The sequence below is a fragment of the Podarcis pityusensis genome, assembly GCF_964106645.2.
Source record: "Podarcis pityusensis genome assembly, chromosome: 3".
Taxonomy (NCBI): domain Eukaryota; kingdom Metazoa; phylum Chordata; class Lepidosauria; order Squamata; family Lacertidae; genus Podarcis; species Podarcis pityusensis.
The window spans coordinates 22,718,463-22,735,577 of NC_138026.1; the positions used below are offsets into that span (position 1 = coordinate 22,718,463).

A 17,115-nucleotide genomic window follows, 5' to 3' on the forward strand; every position below is an offset into this window, starting at 1 on the left:
GATGCTGCCTTTAGTGCTAGTTTTGATTGACAGCTATTGTTTTATGGAAGAAATTAGCCATATCATCAGGTTATTTTCTGTGCTACAAGGAATCATTAGCTGTAGAAAAGCCCATTTAGATTAATGGAAGAATTAATTAAATTCTTGAGTCAAAAGAGCAACAAACTCTACAAGGAGTTCATTAAAGTTATTCTCAAATTTTCATCAGTCATAAAAACAAAATGATCTGATAGAGGAAACCAAGAATTCACAAACAAAATGTGACTTTAAATCTAGTTTTCTAATACATTTCCAAAATTTTATCTGCTTTTATTTTAACTAGTTCAAAACAAGTAGTATAAGAATCTCTCAATTTCTAGCAAAAATTCATGTAGTACCTATACTGTAGTTGTTCCTGGCCTGTAAACAACTTTTTGAAGTACTTCAGCTGTACATGATTGTGCTACAAGTTGTATGTTAAGTGCTTTTTTATCTATCTGTTTCTTAAACAAGTTTCAATTTCAAGGACTAAATGCTTAAGGAGTGCCAACTGCAGTATGGGTAAAATTGCATTCTGATGGCGATAAGACAGCATTATCTTTTTACTCCCTCCCTAGCTCCAAAGCAAGTTTGTTAACACGAGTGTCCCCAATCTGTTTTAATACTCCATACACATGCTGCATAACCAGTGCTTTTTTTTCCCTTAAAAACAACAACAACAACAACGTTTAGGGGTACTCTCATTTTCCTACTCATAATGAAATACTGCCCCTCAATGAGGCCAAACCTAGATTCACAAAATGTTTAGGGGTATGCGTACCCCTGCGCCCCCCCCCCCCAATGTACTGTCCGTAACTTATATCTATGTCCTGAATAAACTATGGCCACAAATAAGTTTTGTGTCTGGATTTTCATTTTTTGAAATATGGCCACCCTAGACAATGGTCTAGCATATCCACTGCCACACCTGCAGATGTGAAGAAGAAGAATAAGAACTGTGCGTCATCGCCATATTGCTGACAACATACTCCAAAGCTCCAGATGACCCCACTCAGCAGTTTCATATAGATGTTAAACAGCAGTTGGAGAGGGGGAGACTCGAATCCTGAGCAACCTCATATTGAATGCTCCATGGGGCAGCACACCCCCAAGCATCACCCTCTAGAAATGACTATCCAAGTAGGACCACAACTACCACAAAGTGGTGCCACCCACCCCTAACTTGGACAGCCGCTCCAGAAGAATAACTTGGTTGATGGTATTGAAAGCTGCTGAGAGGTCGAGGAGAATTAACAAGGACATATTTCCCCTGTCTCTTTCCCAACAGAGGTCATCATACGGGACAACCAAAGCAGTTTCTGTGCTAAAAGCAGGTCTAAACCCCAGTTGAAATGGACATGACAAAAATTTCTACATTAGGGCATGCTGTTGGAAACATGAACTTGTTATTCAGATTTTACTGGGTCAAGTTAACTCCCCAATCATTGGGATTCTTAACTTTGTGCTGCATTATGTATGGAAACGCATGCCAGGATTTGTGATGTAGACAATCATGACAGAAGAAGATATTTCCAGCTCACAGTGGCAATCAAAGGAATCTATTAAAATCTCCTAGATTCTGTATGCAGGGAAGGAAGGTAGTAATAGCCTGCCTCTGGCTTCTGTTATTGATACATTGATCTTCCTTTCTCCTTACCTGTTTGAGTATTCCTTTGAGAAAAAGTAATTGCCAACCATAGCAGTATTGACTGTCCCTGTTGGACAGCAAGAGGAAATCTTACCCGTCATTCTGATGTTGACTTTACAGAAAGGGAATTGTGCAAGTTCAGAACGCATTAAGGAGTGTTATCAAGGTGATTTTAAACACCCAAGTCTATATTTGCGATTTTAGTCTTCTTTCTTCACCCTGCCTCTTGAACTTCTTGCCACACCCTTGATTTGTTATCGCTGTCCCCCCACTGTCCTCATTGTCAATGGTGAGCTCCCATTGCTGTGCCCCAGCTTCTGCCAACCTAGCAGTTTGAAAGCATAGCAGTGCAAGTAGATAAATAGGTACCACTGCAACAGGAAGGTAAACAGTGTTTCTGTGTGCTCTGGAATCACGGTCTTTCGTGTGCCAGAAGCAGTTTAGTCATGCTGGCTACATGACCCGGAAAGCAGTCTGCGGACAAACACCGGCTCCCTGGCGTGAAAAGTGAGATGAGCGCCACACCCCATTGGCACCTTTGACTGCACTTAACTGCCCAGGGGTCCTTTAAGAGCTGGACTAGTTTATGCCTAATTCTAGTGCACTTAACTGCCCAGGGGTCCTTTAAGAGCTGGACTAGTGTATGCCTAATTCTTAAATAAATCAGAAAATCCTGTGTCTTATCTTTTTTGCAGTAGGGGAGTTGGGACTGGATTTAGTTCCCCCATGAACCCCCTTTCCCCCACAAACAGCTGATTCTAGCTTTTCAGAGTCTTATCTTCTTGATACAGGCCCAGCTGCTTAGTGCACACTGTTATTTCTGATCCACCTTATTCTATTATATAAATAAAGTGCTGAGAGACATGTCTCTGCTCCTTTTTCACTGGGATGGTGAAAATAAGATATAATTTAAACCTCAGCCACAGTTCCAGTGGCTTGAATGACAGGTGAATACTTAGATAAGACATAATTATTATAAACTCTAACTTTTGGCAATAAATGTTGTGTTCTTGGCAGAGATATACAGGTGTAAAATCAAGGGTTGCGTGGTTTCTCTGTGAAGAAGAATTGAGGTAGGGAAGCATTACGTTTCAGTGGATTCCGAATCAGTTCTAAGGCAGTATTTCTAACCTCCAGTCTATGGTGTTGGATGTTTTGGTCTGCTAGCTTTCACCAGAGGCTTTTTGCTGCAGCCCTGCCCCCAGCACAGTGAATAAACTCCTACTACCTGGAAAAGGGTGTTACAGGGATGGGGCAGAACAGGGCTGGCCCATTCCGTTCTCTAGAACATCTGGGTCCTGGAGCTGGTACAGCAAAACAAACAAACAAACCCCCCCCCTTCCACTTTTTGTCTTAACTGGTTCAAGCTGGCAGAACTTTGAGTATGGCCGTGGTTCCTCTACTCTGATTCTCACTCGTTTGCTCTATAAATGCTCTAAATTGCTCTATAAATGTATATTTCCTTCTCTATCTTTTTTTTAAAAAAAATATTAAGTAGGGCTTATAGCTCAAGTCTAACAAGTGGTATGTAGTACAGATGTATTTTTTTTCTCCCCAAATACTTTTTATTTGTTTTGAACTCCCCCGTGGAAACGTATTGGATCACAATTTCATTTCACATTTATTAAGGGTTTACTTCTGTTCACATTCATGAGTTAATTCTCATACTTGCACAGAATTTGTTCTCTATGCCAAGGAATAAGGCTATTCGCTGCAAACTGAGACTTCATAGAAATTAAGAGCAATATTTAATTATACATCTGTGTGTGTGTGTGTGTGTGTATCACACACTAATATATATCACATTTCTTTTTTGTGAAACATAAGAAGCAAAGCTTTTTTGAGACTGGATCAAACAGCCTAGGGAATTTTATTTTGGTTAGTTGACAGTGTCGTGTAATGAATGCTAATATACTTTCAGAAATGTTAACTAGATTATAGTGCTGTGAGCTTTCTTGTCATTGATGGCAGTGATGCCTGGAAAATATTGGAGGTCACTGTAATGACGTGCCTGGATGTATGTCTCGTGCCAGAGCTGGAATGGCAAAAGTATTTAACAAGCAGGAACTGGGATGAGATCACTGGGAGAGTGATCAGTATTGACATTAATGAGTTTTACGTCCTATGCCAAAAGAGTTAGCTGACCTGTGAAGAGCATGCAGTAAGCAATTTCCTGTACAAGAGAGGCATGCTACCCTTGAAAACAGTACTTGATATTCATAAGCTGTGAATGAGAACTACAGCGTGTAAAGCATGTGGTCTAAAGAATACCTTGTCTCTGGCTCTGCAGCATGGCAGATAGAGCTCTGCCAACCTTTTCCTTTAAGCCCCCCTAATTCTTCAGTAAGACATCTTCATGCCACACTATGTCCTGTTCAAGAGACTTGCACATGCATGTGTACACACACACACACACACACACACACACACTTGCAGTGTGCATTATTGAACATGAATCCCTTCTGTGAGTGTGAATGAATTTCTAGATTTGCCACACCATTATATTTTGAAGCTAATTTTACTCAACAGCGAATATATAAAATGTGACCTATTACCGTTGTTTCATATGTATATATACGCCTCTGTGTGTGACTATGTGTGTATATGTCTCTCTCTGTGCAATATATACACACATACACACTATTGATGGCTTTATGTATCTGTTTGTGTATTTATATTGAACTGTTCTTCCTTTCTGTCCTGCTGCTATCATTTCTTCCCTTGTGTTCACTTAGATTATGGCAAGCTTAAGTCAGGGACTTTAACGTCTTTTTAATTTTGTGAATTGATTAGATCATGTTATATGCTAAAGAACAAAAAAAGTAATAAAACTTCAAAACAACATGAATATTTTAATATGTTTTGTTCCATTTCCCCCCTTTATTTTGTTTTAGCTGTAGGCCTTGCTGCCTGCCCAGAACCAGTAATTCCTAGCAATGGATTCAAAATGGGCGATAGATATATGGTGAATGATGTTTTGTCATTTCAGTGTGAGCCAGGATACACATTACAGGTACTTGCATTTTCTTTTGAAATGGTATAGTTGCTGTTCTAACATATTGGGCTGGATTCATAATTGAATAGAGCAGAAACCCACAACATGGGTGCTTCCATGGTGAGAGTGATTTTTGTCAGTTCTTGCTCCCACAACTTACATCTCCTAAGGCAGTGGCTCCCAGCTGGGGGTCCGCAGACCCCAGGGTGTCTGTGTAATCTACCCAGGGGATCTGTGGCACCATTCACATGACCAAAACTACCATAGAGATATCAAATCTTTCAAAAGCAAGGAGTCCATGGCTTAGTTTTTGAAAACAAACAAACATGGAGTCCGCAGTACTTTACTAATATCTTATGCTAGATCAAATTCTTTTGGTGAAGAAAAGGTATCCTCTTGAAATATTTTCAGCTCTTTGTCTCATATGAAAAGGATCAGGATAAATAAGTGATGGTTGCTTTTTCACTCTGCTTGCTGAAGACAACTGCATAAAGTCAAAACTTGGCATATTTTCCCCATCTCTCTCATCAACAAAAATTTGCTCCAGCAGAGGAACATCAGCAATTTTCTCTTTCATATTTTCTGAGACTACCACACCTGCAACTCTTTTATATGAAGTGATATAGCTAACAGAAATCAATTGGACATGATACTCAGAAATAATCAGAATTCCTATTAATTTAAATAGGTCTTAACTGTTGCTAATTTTCTCTGGATTGGGAGTATACGTTTTGCATTCAATTTAATACACTCTGCAGGAAAGGAACATGCCCTATATCAGGTCATAACCATCTAGCCCAGTACTGTCTTACTCTGAGTAACAGTCACTCTCCAGTGTTGAAGGCAAAGGCCTTTCATACCATCTACTGGGGCTAATGCCAGCAATTAAAACTGGGACCTTTTGTGAGCAAATCTTTTTCTCTGCCACTGGGTTATGATCCATCTCCAAATATGACAGTAAACTGTCAGACAACTGTTGTTTCAGACATGTTTGCCTGCCTCTGTACATCTCTTTCTTTTTCAATGGACACTTGGAAGTTGTGGCTTCATTTAATTTTCCTTGGTATCTTCCTCCCTGTTCCTATTTCATTATTAATTCTGATTATTCTTAGATTTTTATTCTTTTCTATTGGTCCTTCTGCAAAGCAAATAAAATAGTCATTCATAATAAAATTAGTTTTGCTTGCATAATGGGCCTATCTTCTTGAAAGGTAAAATAGAGTTGATTTTCCATTTATATACCTGCTTCACTGCCAGGGTTTCTTTTCTCTTTTTAAAGCCTTACATGCCTAATCAGACCTTTTTTGCAGTCTGTGGTTTTGCTTTTCTTAGTGGTAATTGCCATATTATGATAATGTGAGAATATATTAATGCAGTCTTCCTTGATTTATAAATAAATGTATGACCTTTCTTAGTGCAAAAATCTCACTGAGGCATAGATTCTGAGCTAGCATCAGTGCTGCTAAACACTAGAATGCAGACTGCAATATTACATTTGGTCTTCTTTTGCTGAAATCTAAATAAATAGTTTGCACATGCCAAAGTTCAAGTGAGTTCTCTGTCACAGTGTTTCTGACTGCCTTTCTTTGGGCAATGCATATGTTTTAAACACATCAGCCTACACTGACAAGTCACCAGTGGACAAACATATATCGTAGCTCCCAGAATATATACATTTTTGCCATAAGTATGAATATAAAATATACAGCCGTACTTTGGAAGTTGAACGGAATCAGTTCTGGAAGTCCATTTAACTTCCAAACCTTTCAAAAATCAAAGTGCGGCTTCTGATTGGCTGCAGAAAGACCCGTCGGACATTCAGTTTCCAAAAATAGTTCACAAATTGGAACACTCACTTCCGGGTTTGCAGCGTTCAGGAGCCAAAACGTTCGAGAACTAAGCTGTTCAAAAACCAAGGTATGACTGTAATCTAAAATTAGACCACTGAAAGTCAACAAGGAGAAGGGGTTAGGAATGGCATTATACAATAAATAATCAATGTCTACAGCAATACTACTATTTATGTATTTATTAAATTTGTTAGTATCTCTCAGCACAACCTAAGGCGACTTACAACCAACCAGACAGACAGAACCCCCACAGAGATACATTAAGACCAAGGTGGAAAACATCCTGCCCACTTCTAAAAGGCTGCAGATAGTTAAAAGCCAAAGGCTTGGTTGTGGAGGAAATTTATTGCTTGGCACCTAAAGGACTACTACTGCATTGCTTTGTCAAGCACTTGGTTATATATTAGTACTACATTGTACTTCATGCTATGTCATCTTGGGAAAACACAGGGCTAGCCTTAGACCTTGACAATGGGCTTCACTAGAATATGACACTTGTTTCAATGTTGTCATCACAAGAGTTAGATTGTTTTACTGTGGATGTATCCAGCAACATGTTCTGAACACAATAATGATACATTAACGGTGGATTTAGTCTGCTTTATTAGTTGTTCTGTGACATTTCCCCGATATGGCCACATTATCACTGTTCGAAAGCGTTGTAGCACTACAAAAGCAGGAGGGGAAAACACACAGAGAAGATTAGTGCTATGAAAACTTACGAGTTCCAGAAGGAGGATACAGAATATGCACTGTCTGGAAATCAAGCCATTTGACCACCACCAACCCCTTTTTTTTTTTTTTTTTTTAACATGCACAAAGGGTATTGACAGTGAGATCAGACATGGCTGCTTCTCTGATAGCATGAGCTCAAATAATTTATTATAATTGTATATTTTTTTATCGTCGTAACCCACCTGGGGACTATGTGGTGAAGGGCAGATAAGGAAACACAATAAATCAAATCAGCATGAATGAGCAACAAAAAGAATGTTTGCAGGGCCCCCTAAATATGATGATGTATTTGTAAACTATTTGATTGGTAGCCACCCTAATAATAAGCACACTGGGGTTAAAAATAGAGTTACAATGGAGATAGTACAGGAATACAACTCCCCTATGAGGAAAAGTTATTATTATTATTATTTTTCTTTGTTAAAAAAGAAAGAATCTAGGCATTTTAGGATTTGAAAGAGATGGATAAAAATATGCATGCTGTGGCTAGAAATACTTTTCATCCTTCTCTCACAATAGCAGAACATGAGATCATCCAATGAAATGGAACGGTGGTAGTTGCCTCTCTCCATGAACCCATCCCTTCCTTCCTTCCTTCCTCCCTCCCTCCCTCCCTTCCTTCCTTCCTCTTCAAACCCACTCCCAACCCTTGGGGTGGAAAGGAGGAGTCAGGGAAGTCGGCTTTTGTGAGCCCAACTGCGTATGTTTTTCTGTGGCTGAAACCCTGTGAAATGTGAAATCTATAACCACAGTTTGTAACATTTTTGGCAGACTAACCACAACCCAGCAAGGAATGGGACAACCTTGTTGTTGTTTAGTCATTTAGTCGTGTCCGACTCTTCGTGACCCCATGGACCAGAGCACGCCAGGCACTCCTGTCTTCCACTGCCTCCCGCAGTTTGGTCAGACTCATGTTTGTAGCTTCGAGAACACTGTCCAACACACTATCCAACCATCTCGTCCTCTGTCTTCCCCTTCTCCTTGTGCCCTCCATCTTTCCCAAAATCAGGGTCTTTTCCAGGGAGTCTTCTCATGAGGTGGCCAAAGTATTGGAGCCTCAGCTTCAGGATCTGTCCTTCCAGTGAGCACTCAGGGCTGATTTCCTTAAGAATGGATAGGTTTGATCTTCTTGCAGTCCATGGGACTCTCAAGAGTCTCCTCCAGCACCATAATTCAAAAGGGACAACCTTATATCCATTCATCTCCATAGGTGCCAATGCCCTGGGGCCCTAGGTGCATGAGCACCCACAAAATTCCCCACGAAGAGGCCAGGCACCCACAAATTTCCGTGCCAGGACCATGCACGCTGCATGGCACCCATGGTCGTGGAGTCAAGCTGGCATTCCTGTTTATCTCAGTGGGTTTTGGTTCGTAGAATCACAGAATTCTGGAGCTGGAAGAGTCCCTGCAGGTCATCTAGTTCAACTCCTAGGAAGGAGAGTTGAGCTAACTGTTGGATTGCAGCCACAGCACACGTGTTCCTTTGAAAGTTTATCCATATTGAGAATAACTTGGGTATAGATTACATTTGATTTAATTCCGCACTCTCTGTATGAATTTGACGAGAGAGGTTTTTTTTAAAAAAAATCCTAGCCAAACTATAATTTCACTAATTCTGGAATTGAAACCATGTACATTACATTGATTTGGCACTATAGTTAAGACATTATGGCACAATCCTGTTCTGCGCTCTCCACTGAAAAAAGGGAGAGCAGTCTTTTAAAAAATCTCTTTCTACACCGAACCATTGTCTGATCTTGAAATAAATCCCATCCTTTGGTAGCATGGTGAAGAATGCAAATGAGGATGTTACATTGCTCTGCAAACCTATGCAATAATTGAGTTCAGAACAGTGGTTTTGAAACAGTTTCTTAAGACATGTGGCACAACTCATTTCCCATTTTAAAAGGAATTCTAATTATTGCAGTAGTCTTTTGTTTAACCTTAATTAGAAAACTGTCATTGGTAGTAAAGTGCAGGGGGAGAGTAATTGGCAAAAGGATTTCACTAGCAACGCTGGTGTTTTCTCCTTAGAATAATTATGCTAAATTGCCAGGGGAAAGCTGGAGAAACAGAGGACAATGATGAATCATTATTTTTTATTTTATTTTAGGGGCGCTCTCATATTTCTTGTATGCCTGGAACAGTTCGCCGTTGGAACTACCCTTCTCCTCTATGTATAGGTATGCATGCATACTTTTTGAACCATGTGTTATTAAGAATGACATAAGTACAAAACCAAAGTGTTAATTAGCAGCTGCAGTTTGTATCTGCTGATATCTAGCCTATTTGACTGGAAAATGTCGCTTTTACACCTATCAGATGGTATCCTCGAACCATTGACCCTGATTATCCAGAATTAAGGAAAAGGTTTCTCCTTTTCTCATGTCTCGACTTTCCCTTTCATATACATGCTTTTTATTTAGTACACCTTCCCCTGTTGAATTAAAATGTGAATTAACATATTGATTCTGAAATATACTTGGGGTCGAGTGTGGATTTCATGCTCTTTATTCAGCTCATAGTAGTGAGGAGGAATGGAAGTTCTCCCAAATGTCTGCTTTATATACACTATTTACACAATGGGCCCCACATGATTGGCTAATTCCGGGATTCTCCTGTAGGCCAATCAGGTTGCGGATTTTACTTCCACCTGGAGCTGGATTGGGTGGCTCCTGCAGACCAATCAAACTGCTGCATTCTGGATCCTATTGTTCTAGGACCCATCAGACTGCTGCATTTTGGATCCTATTCAACTCAGTACATAACAGACTCATAGAACCTGCTGCTGAATGATAAGTCTCAGAATCCCCAGCAGCATGGCTCATTGGCCAGGGACGATGGGAGTTGTAGTTCAACAACATCTAGTGCACCATAGTCTAGCCACCCCTGGTATAAAAAAAGGTAAAGGACCCCTGACAGTTAAGTCCAGTCATGAACGACTCTGGGGTTGCAGTGCTCATCTCGCTTTACTGGCCAAAGGAGCTGGCGTTTGTCCGCAGACAGTTTTTCCGTGTCATGTTGCCAGCATGACTAAGCCGCTTCTGGCGAAACCAGAGCAGCGCACGGAAACGCCATTTACCTTCCCACCAGAGCGGTATCTATTTATCTACCTGCACTGGCATGCTTTCGAACTGCTAGGTTTGCAGGAGCTGGGACCGAACAACGGGAGCTCACCCCATTGCGGGGATTCGAACCGCCAACCTTCTGATTCCTTCAGTGGTTTAGACCACAGCGCCACCCGTGTCCTCACCCCTGGGTTATAAGAACACCTTATAATTGATCGAGCCAGTATTACCGTCTACATATTGCAGAAGAGTAGTGGGGATTTTGACAGTGTTGGTGATTTGCCTAAGATAACCTTGTGCCTAAGGTGATATTTGAACCGTTATCTTACGTATGTGAGCTGAATAATTTAAAATAAAATGTGCAGATTAATGCAAAAGAGAGAGAAATAATTAAATCACCCCTTTGTCATGCTTGAATCATATAGAAACCAGTATAATTTCAGTGTTCAGAATATAAAGTGACATGCGAAGAATATTTTCTGACCTGTCAATGTAATGTATGGATGGCCGTTTTATAATTGAAACTTATAAGGGGTCATTCTACACTTCATATGATGCCTGGACGTACCAATGGGTGTATGCTGTGGTTAGTGATTTCTTGCTGGAGCAGACTTGCCCAAAGGAGTCTTTTTACCTATAGAGGTTTCTCCATTAACTTCAATGTCAAATGCTGCCCTCAGCTGTAGAGCTGTCAAAGTGAATGGGGAAGCCTGTTCAGATAAGAGCCTTCTGTGTACAATGTAGTGCTCTGTGTTGGTTCAAGTGTACAATGTAGTGCTCTTCAGTTACATGAACATTGCATAAGTAATACATCATTCAATAAACCATGAAATATAATAGCATTATTTTATTTTATTTTCAATAGCCAAATGTGGTGGGACACTGACAAATATGGCTGGAGTGATACTGAGCCCAGGGTTCCCAGGAAACTATCCCAGTAACCTGGGCTGCGTGTGGAAGATATTATTGCCTGTTGGATATGGTAAGAATCTTGATGATGATGATGATGATGATGATGATGTTGATACATTTCAGCTCAACCATAGAATTTTTGATCTCTCTGGCAGTTCCCTAACTTCCAAAACAATGACTGCCACATATTTCTTCTTGTCTGTCTGTCTATCTATCTAGACACATAGATAGATCTATATAGGCTTCATACATTGGCACATTGTACATTGGCCATGGGCACATTGTGGAAAGGTAAACAGTATAACAATAATATAGCCGCTGCTTTTGTGTGTTGCTTTATCCAGAGAAAAAACAGTTTTATGATTGAAATTGGAAATCCCCATCTATTCTCCACCCACTTGCTACTTCTTTTTTCTCATACAGGAGTCCTCCACAGTCACCGCCCCCTATTCCACCAGCAGGGCTCAATACAGGGAGAGTTGTTTGCATGTCTGATGTTAAGTCTAGGGAGGGATGGATGGATCAGGTCCAACATTTACTTTTAGTAAAAAAGCATTGTTTGTGAAATCTCTCTGCCTCATTCTGAGTAGTTTTAAGTTGGAATGGTGGCTCGAAATAAAACACTCAACACCTAACTCAATTTGATCTGTCCTTTCTCAGTCCTCTAACAAGAGGCCAGGCTACTCACTTTGCATTCCTTTCCCTTTTCTTCAGATGTGTTTCCTGGTAATCTATACATTATTCATGAGGAGAAGATAATAAGGCTATATGTTTATCATCACAAACTAGATTGAAAAGTCCCAAACGCTTCTTATCCAAATAATTTCATGGGTAGCTAGAACTTGTTTACAACCTTCTTGGGCTCATTAGCAAATTGCAGCTGTGTCTTTAAGGGAAAGCATCTTAGGATAGATAATAATTAGGATGGTGTGATTCTTGCAGATAAATAGTCCATTGGAAGAAAGATAGGAGTCTGGAACAAAATGAAAATACAATTTCTCACTATTAAAAAAAAAATAGCAACTTATGAGATTTTGGCTGTATACACATGTAGCTGTGGCAGTAAGCCTTGTACAATTAAACAGGGCTTACTTCTGAGTAGACATGTATAGCACTGTTAGCTAATTAAAATTGGCCTGTTGTTGAACACTTAGCTAGGTATTCATTTATTTTATGTATTAACAGCTTTCCTTCCTTACATGGATTTATGTAATATAATACACTAAGTAAAGATAATATTATGTGCTCAGCTAATTAGTTAAATTAATCAGTTTGGTTATTATAAATCCAGCTATAATGTCAGGTTCTTAATAATTAAGCTTGTTTTTAAAATAATACCCTGCTCGTATTTTAGGGATTTGTATAGAGGTTAGACACTAATTACTTTGTGGATAATAGAAACTGTATGGTTATAAAAGGTACCCATGTTGCAGTATGGATTCCTTTTGTGATATATATATTTTACAACATTATCTGTCTCCTGGACAGCTTTTATTAGGGGTCCCATTTGCAAAACACATGAGCTTGCATCGTAGCTTCCATTTTCTGATTACTACAGTGGTACTTCGAGTTAAGTACTTAATTCGTTCCGGAGGTTCGTACTTAACCTGAAACTGTTCTTAACCTGAAGCACCACTTCAGCTAATGGGGCTTCCCGCTGCTGCCGCGCCGCCGGAGCACGATTTCTGTTCTCATCCTGAAGCAAAGTTCTTAACCTGAGCTACTATTTCTGGGTTAGTGGAGTCTGTAACCTGAAGCGTATGTAACCTGAAGCGTATGTAACCCGAGGTACCACTGTACGTAGTTCTGCTCATGGAGCAGTGGTTTTACGCCTCTTCTGGAAATCCATTTCTGGTGGTTGGGGGGACTCTACAGAGCAGTATGCCCCAGTGCTGTGGTTACAACAGGACTGATAGGTAATATCATTTTTATTACATTTTTCCCCATACAGGGGCACATATACAGTTTCTGAACTTCTCCACCGAAGCTAACCATGACTTCCTTGAAATCCAGAATGGTCCATATCACACTAGTTCTATGATTGGCCAGTTCAGTGGAACAGACCTCCCGCCATCTTTATTAAGCACAACGCATGAAACTCTCATCCATTTTTACAGTGATCACTCGGAAAATAGGCAAGGATTTAAACTTGTATATCAAGGTGAGCGACCGGTGACATAACCTTAATTCTATAATTTGAGGACTTAAATAATTGTCTTCTCCTATGTAAATCTGACAGAGTGTTAAGATCATATTCTCAGCCCCTTCTCTTAGGTTTGCATGCCGTCAGGTGACTGGTTCCCAGCGAGTCTCTTTTGTTGTTGTGGCCCATTGTCTGTAGAATTTCCTCCCTGGGGAAGCTTTCCTGGTTCTATACCTGTTTTCTTTTCATTGCCAGGTGAAGACCTCTTTCTCTTTTTTTCTTCCCTTGGGCTTGTTAGGTTTATGCATGTTGGAATTTGTTCTGTGGCAGTTTTTCCATTTTGCCTTGGTGCTTTGTATTTATATTATTTTATTTAAAATGTGAACTGGTCTGGACAATAAATGTCCTATTAAACATTTCATAATTCTCAACGCTAGAAATATATGTTTTTGTGATGTGTTCATTTATTAGCAGTTTGCTTAATGCCCAATGATTGGAAAGGAAACTAGAGTGTTTTTAGCCTTCTCTGGATTGTGGCCAGTATTGGTATGGACATAGTTAGAAAGCCACAGTATTTTTCGGAGGATAAGTGTGTAACTGGGGAAAGTTTTGAATGGAAATAAATGTAATAAACATTTTTAAGCTCATCTGGGTCCCAAGTCAAAGCTTATGTGTTCTGATTTCCCAGGCTTTTGGCTCTTAATTTGAAGGATGGCATCACAGCCTCTTTTAGTGAAGTGGGACCTTTTGTCCTTCTTTTTGCATTTGCTGTGTTTTTAGCCTTTTAGTTGTATTTCTGTGCTTTCAGTATACAAAGGTAAAGGGTAAAAAAGGTAAAGAACCCCTGGACGGTTAAGTGGAATCGTGGCGCTCATCTTGCTTTCAGGCTGAGGGAGCCGGCATTTGTCCACAGACAGCTTTACAGGTCATGTGGCCAGCATGACTAAACCGCTTCTGGCGCAACGGAACACCGTGACAGAAACCAGAGTGCACGGAAATGGCATTTACCTTCCTGTCACAGGGTACCTATTTCTTTACTTGCACTCGCGTGCTTTCGAACTGCTAGGTTGGAAGGATCTGGGATAGAGCAACAGGAGCTCACTCCACCACCTTTGACTGGACTTAACCGTCCAGGGGTCCTTTACCTTTCACTATATAATATACAACAAATAATGATAAATAATAATAATAATTTTTGTTTTATAATTAGCATGGGTTGAGGGGTACTTTTACCAATGCACGTTCCATGTTTTATAAGGTGTGTTGGTGTCTTTTTTAAAAAAAAAATAGTATGTTTGATTACAGTTGGTGCATAAAGTTTGTATTATGATTTTTTTCTGTTACTTGAATTATGATTAGTTATTTTTGCCAAATTCCTGAGGTAGTTTCCCCCTGAATCATGTTGGGCAATTTACCATTTCATTAAAGTTCGTTATTATTTTATCCAAACCATTTTGATACTTCCTCTTGTGTTGTTTCTCTCTGTGTGTGTCTCTCCACCCCCACCCCTTTTTGTATAGTACAGCCTCATTCATTCCTCCACTCTTACTCTCTATGCTAACTTCAAGCTGGCTGCAATTGGAGAATTTACTGAAATGAATAAAAATGCCAAACTCCTTGAGACCTACCTTCTTCAAGGCCAAGGGCATTCTATGTTCTGTTAATTCATAAGGGCTTTATGCATGCTGAGAAAAAAGGACAAGAAAGGGTTAAGTTAGGTGTGCTCGTTAATTTGGGGTGTGCTTGTCCTGCACCTGCAACTAGTTAAGCATGTGAGAGTTAGTCAGCTCAATCTAAAGTATAAATACACTTGTGTTTGAAGCAAGTTTGTTCTTAGCCGCTGCTCTTGGTCAGAGCCTAGTCTGTGTTGGAATGTTGCAAGGAGACTGTATTCTGTTGGAAGGAATGTGAATTACAACTGTATGTAACCTACAAGGTGTGGAATGGCTTTATGCTACCAGTAAAGGGACTGACTCTACCTAGAACTGTATGGTGTTTTTCTGTTTCACTGACACTCTCTGCTGGTATGTTGAATGGGCACTCTGCACATGCCCCAACATGTTCTGCATTTAATAATAATAATATTATTTATACTCCACCCATCTGGCTGCATTGCAAGTTTTTTCCTCCTCGTTCTTGCTTTTCGGCAACCAGTTGTCGTGTTGTCCTGGTGTCTCCTTTCATCCTTCTATATGGGTTTATGGATGAAAGGGGGGGGGAGAGAATGTGTAGTGGAATGATAAAGGGCAGGCTGATCATTCTTTGAAAAGCTGTGAACATAGGTAATTGGATTATTGCTTCCATAAAAAGCAATTTCAAAAAACAGTGAATAACGCTTAATTGTTTCTTTATAATTTGCATCATCAGCATTCTTGTGTAAAAACACAAGGACAGTCCTGCTTGATTGGACCAAGGTTCATCCAGTTCAGTATCCAGGCCAATCAGTTGTCTCAAGGAGCCCACAAGGAGGACATGAAAGCAATATTACCAGTTGTTCCATGCACCCCAGCACTAGCATTTAGTGCAGCGGTTCTCAACCTGTGGGTCCCCATATGTTGTTGGACTAGCGAGGCCAGAGCTCGGGGATGATGGAGGTTGTGGTCCAACAACATCTGAGGACTCACAGGTTGAGAACCGCTGATTTAGTGGCATGCTGCCTCTGTACCTGGAACTTCCATATAACCATCATGATTAGTAGTTGCAGCCACTATTAGTGTTCACTCCATGAATCTATGCAACCTCCTTTTAAAACCATCTAAGGTGGTGATCATCACCACATCTTGTTGCACAGTTTGAGAATTATCGCGCAAGAGTGTGATAGACTTTGATTAGCCTGCATTGTCAGGCATTCTAGGTGGTTATGTTGCCAATAAATGACTATTGGAGAACCTTCATGGTGCGACAGGGAGAGAATTACGGTTCTGGCATTTACGCAGTGCTCTTCAGTACTTAAGGAAATGCAGTATACCAGAGAGGAAAGCCTTCCATTGATTTATCTAATATGTGAATGGCTTGCATTGTACTGCAAGACGGTGTTGCATTGATTTGTAAGTAAGGTGGTGAATTTTCAAGCTTTGAACATGATTTATATAATATGGGGCTAATTAACAAGTCATGAAGCTATCTATAAATCATGTTGCTCATTTTTTGTGTGTCTCGGCACTGATTTATAAGTCAAGTCATTCATTTGATTTATATATCATGTCTTCGATTTACATGCCTTTACAGAGGTCAAAACTGTGATTCGGTGATGCGCCTGTCCTAATACAGCATTACTGGGTGAAAACTGAACAAACTGAAGCATTAGCAACAAGATATTAACAGCAAGCAGACATTGGGTTAATATGTTTTTATCTGGGGGTGGGGTGGGGAGAACAGCAGCAAACCTGAAGCCTGCAGCAATGCAGATGTTTATCAGATAACTGCTATGTTTCTGTAAAAAAAAAACATGCTTCTCTAATAGAGGAGTAGTTGTACGATGACTATTTAAACTTTTTACTCTAAAACTTGCAAGTCAACATAGTGAACATATGAAATGCAGTAAAATAGTTCCAGCTAGGTGGCATCTGTTGGGTTGAACAGAAATATTGCTGTCACAGACCTTAACTATATACTACAAATTCCTGATGCTTATTGTATATAATTTGCCTTATGAGGAGGAGGAGCCTTGTCTTAAAATATACTATTTTCAAAACATTTCCTGCCTTTGCCAATAAGGAAAAAACTTGAGCTGGTTACCTGCAATG

At 40.0% G+C, this 17,115-nt stretch overlaps 1 protein-coding gene across 4 annotated transcripts in view; it reads left to right on the forward strand.

Annotated features, from left to right (window-relative positions):
- The window catches only part of CSMD1 (CUB and Sushi multiple domains 1), a 940,367-nt gene that overhangs the window by 832,183 nt on the left and 91,069 nt on the right, over window positions 1-17,115 (forward strand). For all 4 annotated transcript variants that reach the window (XM_080998891.1, XM_080998892.1, XM_080998893.1 and 1 more), the window contains 4 exons: window positions 4,561-4,679; window positions 9,360-9,429; window positions 11,180-11,296; window positions 13,178-13,387. In XM_080998891.1, coding sequence (XP_080855017.1) covers window positions 4,561-4,679; window positions 9,360-9,429; window positions 11,180-11,296; window positions 13,178-13,387 — 516 coding nt within the window. The remainder of the gene's footprint in view (window positions 1-4,560; window positions 4,680-9,359; window positions 9,430-11,179; window positions 11,297-13,177; window positions 13,388-17,115) is intronic.